This window comes from Nematolebias whitei, chromosome 12 (assembly GCF_014905685.2).
Source record: "Nematolebias whitei isolate Nwh7 chromosome 12, NemWhi1, whole genome shotgun sequence".
In the NCBI taxonomy this organism is placed as follows: domain Eukaryota; kingdom Metazoa; phylum Chordata; class Actinopteri; order Cyprinodontiformes; family Rivulidae; genus Nematolebias; species Nematolebias whitei.
The window spans coordinates 2,867,005-2,873,677 of record NC_056509.1 but is presented as its reverse complement, the minus strand read 5'-3'; the positions used below and the strand labels follow the sequence as shown (position 1 = coordinate 2,873,677).

Below are 6,673 nucleotides of genomic sequence, written 5' to 3'. Positions count from 1 at the left end.
TCCATCCATCCATTCATTCCATCCATCCATCCATCCGTCCGTCCGTCCGTCCATCCATCCATTTGACCCAGCAGGGGTTGGACTTTGATCCTGAACCTGCTTGTTTGCACTGAGGTGAAGATGTTCCACAAAACATCGTTCCAGTCAGACAGGATGGCACTTGGTCTTCTTGATTTTTTTTTTTTACCCGACTCCTCCATTCCCACCCCGAGACAGTCCCAAACAAAACCCATTAAAAAATACAACAACAATGTCCTCCATCATTTTTTACTCTTTACATCAATAGATCTTACACAGGAAACTTAGCAAATACACAAGCGATGAACGGACCGGGCAGACGTAGCTTCATAATGACTGTGAGGGTTTTACCTGCTCTGCTCCTCTCCTCCTGCAATGCTCACAGATGTCAAGTACAAAGCATAAAAAGAGGAGCATGGTGCTTATTTGTTTGAAGGAAGAAGAAAACGAGTTGACAAAAGTCTATAAAGCTATACTTACAGGAAATACAAGTGACTCGGAGTGACAAGGACAATTTTAAAGCGTTTTCTAAAATTATGTACAGCAAAAAGCTCCAGAGAGCTTCTGCTTCCATGTACTGTACACAAAGCATGCAACTGATTTTATTTTTTAAAGTCATCACAAAGTATAAGAAAGGAGGCGCTGAAGGGTCAGCAAAAGGCACATATCAATGGCAGCAACGCTGGCTGTTCACCTTTTAGCATCCTTTAAAAACTGCAAAACAAACGTTCAAGTCCGTGAGTACTTTAGATTTCCCTTCAGTGACTGAGCACACTTTCTATCCCCAGGTCATCACTTTTTTTTAAATATTCATCAGCTAAAGGCACACTGGCACCTGTGTTGTGTGTGACCATGTGCTGTCACACTGGCAGGGCCACGCTGGTAATACTGTAAGTGGAAGCAGCGAAGTATTCCCGGGACTTAAAATGTTCCCTGGTGAGCAGAGAAGGGGAACCTGATCTGAGACTCTGAAGTGAGGTATCATCAGACTTCTGGGGACAAACTGAAGCTGTACACACCATCCAGTCAAGCCTTCAGTGGACAGCATTCTGCAAACTTTAGAGAGGAAAAACACCAAGACAGCTGGGGGGAAAAAGCAGGTCATGTGATGTACGCCGACTACCCCCGATCAATTTTCATACACCTCAACACACACAAAAAAAAAGTGTGTGTGTGGGGTCTATTCTAATCTGTAGAGTAGAGGGCCTTTCCCCTCGTGGCTCAGAAACGCCGCGGAAACTCGCACTGTTCACAGCGGTCGAGGGCTGGGTGGTTGAGGAAAGTGCAGGCTGTGCAGCTCCACTGTGTTCCCTCATCCTCCTCCTGGTCTGCGCTGGGCTTCACAGCCTTACTGCCTGGGTCTGAGGAGCACAACGACAAGGAGGTCAGGGTGTAGTACCACAACAGATAATAAAACATTCTGACAGCATGCTCAGTAATCTAAAATGTGCCACCACAAAGAGGATACACAGGGTTACAATTCATTTATGACTTTAAAACAGTGGTTCTCAAACTGCGGGTGCAACCTCTGGGGAGGTGCCAAACAGGGTGCATTACAGCTCCTCCCTCCCTCCCTCCCTGCCTTATCATCTGCTTGTTCCGAAATCGGGTTGTAGGGGCAGCATCTTGAGCAGGAAGGCCCAGACATCTCTTTCGACGGCCACCTCTTCCAGCTCAACTGGGAGGACTCCAAGGCATTCCCAGGCCAGCAGAGAGACATAGTCTCTCCAGAGTATCCTGGGTCTTCCCCATGGTCACCTCCCAGTGGGACATGCCCAAAGCACCTCAGAAGGGAGGTGCTCAGGAAGCATCCTTATCACATGCTTGAACCACCTCAACAGGCTTCTCTCAATATGGAGGAGCAGCGGTTCTAATCCGAGTTTCTCCCAGATAACTGAACTTTTCACCTTATCTCTAAAGGAGAGTCCAGCTACCCTGTGGAAGAAACTCATTTCAACTGCCTGTATATGGCATCTCATTCTTTCAGCCACTATGTGATGGTAGGAACATAGAATGACCGGTAAAAAGAGAGCTTTGCCTCACAGTTCAGCTCCCTCTTCACCACAACGGAACATCACAGAGCCCACAATACTGCGGACACTGCACCAATCCGTCTGTCAATCTCACGCTCTATTCTTCCCTCACTCGTGAACAAAACCCTGAGATACTTGAACTCCTTCACTTGAGGCAGAACCTCGCCCTCAACCTGAAGAGAGCAATCCACCCTTTTCTGACTGAGGACCATGGCCTCAGATTTGAAGGTGATGATTTTTATCCCAGCCACTTCATGCTCTGCTGTGATTCGATCCAGTGAGAGCTGAAGCTCACAGCACGATGACTCCAACAGGAACACATCATCCGCAAATATCAGAGAAGGAATCCTGAAGCCACCGAGCCGGACTCCCTCCGTCATTCTAGCCGCACTGAGAAATTCTGTTCATAAAAGTTATGAACAGAATCCGTGACAATGGGCAGCCCTAGCGGAGTCCAACTCCCATCCTGAAGGGGTCCGAGTTACTACCAGCAATGCAAACCAAATTCTTGCACCACTTGTACAGGGACCCAACAAACCGAAGCAATAGGCCCCCAATCCCATACTAAGAGAGCACGTCCCTCGAGGACCCTAGTGTGGGTAAAGAGCTGGTCTAGCATTCCACGGCCAGGATGGAACCCGCATTGTTCCTCCTAGATCTGAGGTTTGACCAATGATAGGACTCGCTTCTCCAGTACCGCTGAATGATATCATTTAAGGAGAGTGATGCCACTATAACTGGAGCATACCCACTGGCCCACGTTTTTGAAGAGGGGAACCACCACTCCAGTCTGCCAATCCAGTGGCACTTCCCCCGATGTCCACATGATGTTGCAAAGGAGTGTCAACCAAGATGACCCTATAACATCCAAAGCCTTAAGGAATCAGAGTGAATGTCATCCACACCTGGACCTCTACTGCCGCAAAACTTTGTAACTACCTCGGCAACCTCAGTCATGGTTATGGACAGACCAACCTTGAAGTCCATTAACTCAGCTTCCTTCATGGAAGACATGCCGGAGGGATTGAGAAGGTCAGAGAAGTATTCTTTTACCTCCCAACCACCACGGTTCAGATCAGAGAGGCCTTTCCTTCTAATGAGGCCCCTCCAGGTTACACTGTGATTACACATGTGCGCCCGACTATATCTAGTCGGTATCTTTCAATCTCGCGCACAAGCTCAGGCTCCTTCCCCACCAGAGAGGTTACGTTCCATGTCCTAAGGGCTAACATTGGTAAGCCAGGGTCAAAGCACCAAGGCCCCCGCCTTTGGTCACTGCCCATGGCGTCATGCACTCGACTCATATGGCCCCTCCTGCAGATGGTGGGCCCACAGGAACGCAAAACCATGTTGCTCATTCAGGCTGAGCCTGACCGGGGCCTCATGGGAAGAGACCCGGTCACCATGCACTTGCCGACGAGTCCCTCCCCCAGGCCTGGCTCAAGGGTGGGGACCCAGTAACCCACAAGGAACACTGAGCTCCTTGCTTAGTTCTGTCCATAAGAATTTTCCAAAGCTCTTCAGCTCTTATTTAGCTTTTTTTCTGGTCCTAAATGCCGTAGGCAGAGTTTATGTTTACACATTACAACTCTTGACTCATTTTTGTGTTTCTATGGTGACTAGACAGATGGACAGCATGGTGTAGAGTGGGTCCACTCCTTAATTTTATAACAGTGCATGTTCAGGATGGGAGTGATGACAAAGTGTTTATGTCTCTTTATTGGAGGAAAAATGTGTCATCTGGAAGAGAAAACACCTTAAATTAGGGACCAACTGTCCCTGCTATTTGTCCATGTCAAACGACTGAGGTGGACAAATGTGAGTGGGATGTTCGGCTCTTAAACTAGCTGATGATACGCAGCTTGAAATGGTATAGTTTGGCTCTGTGTGTCCATGTGGAAAGAAAAAAGTTGATTCGTATCAAGACAGACGAGAAACGTTGTAGTTAGAATGAGAGTGAAGAGGAGACCACAAAATACCTGTTTGTATCAGAGAACTGTCGGCTGACAGGATGAAGTTTAAAAATGTAATGTATTAAAACATCACACCTCAGTAATGTTAGCAAAGGCTCAAGTTATTAAAAAAGAAATTTGAATAATGTGGGCAGAAAACTAAAATAAAATCAAAATCAATGACGAGAATACATGAAATACTGTGATAACTGACATCAGCCCTCACTTGTTCATGCATTTTCATTTATTGGGTTTCTGAGCACAGACTGAACTTTATTGCTCCAATTTCACATTTTGTTTTGTTTCGCTCTGTTTGTGAATGGCCAGTCAGTTTACTTGTTCCAATGAAATGGAGGATTTAGATTTCACAGAGAGGCCTGGAAATGATTCTCCCTCCAAGGTGGGGTGTGGCATGAAATGCTTGAGAACCACAGCTTTAAACCAATTTAGATGCCACCGAGTAAATATTGTAAAAGAGCAGCTGGAACACTAAAGCGGCAGGCTAAACAAGTGGCTGAGGAACAGGTGGAGAAAATGGAGAATGTCTGAAAGCACAAGGCCTAAATACAAAGACTAAGGACAGGACATTTTGGTAAATTGTGAAAAAATGTTTCCATTCACATTGTATGACAAGACTGAAGGAAATAAGGTGCATTTTCTGACAACACAAGGTGTCTGATCGAAAGTGTGGAGTATGTGCGGTGAAATGAGAAAGTAACTTTCCTAAACTTACCAACAGATAAAGTACCTTTGGGTTTTGGTGGGACAGGACCAAGGAATCCAAGGTTGTCATAAAAATTATGGATTACACTGGGATTTAAGTGTGGTCCTGCACACAGAGCAGAGAGTTCACATTTAAACATATCACTTCCACAAAGAAGACAATTAACACTTAAGAGTGGACATAAAACACACTGGGTTAAACTGATGAGGTTTTGTGACAAAAACAACTTCATTATTGGTGTCCTGCTTCTGATACGTATTAGTATCGGGACCTGTATCGATCTTAAAATACCTCCAAACTCCAAACATTCTATTGTCCTTGGTGACTCGTGTGCCTGTCCGAGATTAAAACCGACCTGGATCCTGCATGTAACTTTTGTAAAACTCCAGCTATGCTCACAAATTCTGGACTTGTCCAAAGAAGCGGACCTACTGGCAATCTATTTTTGATATTTTCTATGGGATATGTGGAAAAACCGTATACCCATCACCATTCATTCCATAGTTTTGGGTAGCCCCTGTGGATGCATCCGTCAGCAAGTGCAAGAAGACTATGATTGCTTTTGGCTCTCTTCCAGCCAGGAGACTTATTTTATGCAGATGGAAGGATTCACATCCCCCGGTATATGAACACTGGATGAGAGAATTATGTTTCATATTCACTTGGAAAAGATCAAATACACTGTGAGGGATCTGTTGGAAAATGTTGGGACACTAGGCGGCCATTTCTGGCTTGTATTGAAAGTGTGTCAGTGCCTGTTTAAATATATATGTGCCCGTTTAGCCGATCCGGTATGGGAGGGGTAGGATGGTTTTGTTTGTTTTTTTGTGCTTTTTATATTGTGTGTTAGTAATTTATATATATATATATATATATATATATATATAACAATTAAAAAGACTGATCAAAATTTAAATTAATTAATTTATATTTAATATTTTTTTATTTCAGACTGAGACAGCTCCAAAAGATTGACTAGTTTATTGTAGAAAAAATATTTTAAAAAGTATTTTTAAGAAGGTGGTGTATTTTTCCCCTAAGGAACAAGAACTGTCCAAGTTCAAGGACCTCCTAATTACGTTCATGTTTTATAACTCCTTTATATTTTTGTACGTGTCTACTGTTTTACAGTTGTATGATTTTAATGTATTTTGTATGCATGTTTGAAATCAACTATCTCTACCGTTTTCTTTCACTTGTTCTTCTCAATTTGTACGCATCCTTTTATGATTGCCCACTGTTGTCACCACTCTTTGTTAAAATCAGGTCTCTGTTGTAAATGAGTCCCCGAGGCTCAGTGAGACTAACCTGTAGAAATAAAGGTTGAATGAATTAACTAACACACATTAGTAAGCTGGTCTGGGTGGAAACAGACCATAATACATTGCGGTTCAAGCCACCGCCGTAAGATAGGAGCAGCTTTTAATGATTTGACATTTATAATATCAAGCGTCTCGTGTCCACTGCGAGGCTGAGAAGTGATAAGAAAAAATGAACGATTCTTTACAGGTGCTGCTCATAAAATTAGAACATCATGAAAAAGTTGATTTATTTCAGTAATTCCATTCAGAAAGCGAAACTTGTAGATTATATTCTTTCATTACACACAGACTGATATATTTCAAATGTTTATTTCTTTTAATGTTGATGATTATAACTGACAACTAATGAAAACCCCAAATTCAGTATCTCAGAAAATTAGAATATTACTTAAGACCAATTAAAAAGGATTTTTAGAAATGTTGGCCAACTGAAAAGTCTGAAGATGAAAAGTACAAACATGAAAAGTACAAACATGAAAAGTATGAGCATGAAAAGTACAAACATGAAAAGTACAAACATGAAAAGTACAAGCATGAAAAGTACAAACATGAAAAGTATGAGCATGAAAAGTACAAACATGAAAAGTACAAACATGAAAAGTACGAGCATGAAAAGTACAAACA

At 43.1% G+C, this 6,673-nt stretch overlaps 1 protein-coding gene across 1 annotated transcript in view; it reads right to left on the bottom strand.

Moving 5' to 3' along the window:
• Nucleotides 1-209: 209 nt before the first annotated feature.
• tab2 (TGF-beta activated kinase 1 (MAP3K7) binding protein 2) overlaps nt 210-6,673 on the bottom strand; it is a 29,149-nt gene continuing 22,685 nt past the window's right edge. The window contains exons 10-11 of the mRNA XM_037686058.1: nt 4,752-4,832; nt 210-1,379 (exon numbers count right to left, since the gene is read on the bottom strand). Of these exons, the coding sequence (XP_037541986.1) occupies nt 1,240-1,379; nt 4,752-4,832 (221 nt within the window). The 3' untranslated portion in view covers nt 210-1,239. The remainder of the gene's footprint in view (nt 1,380-4,751; nt 4,833-6,673) is intronic.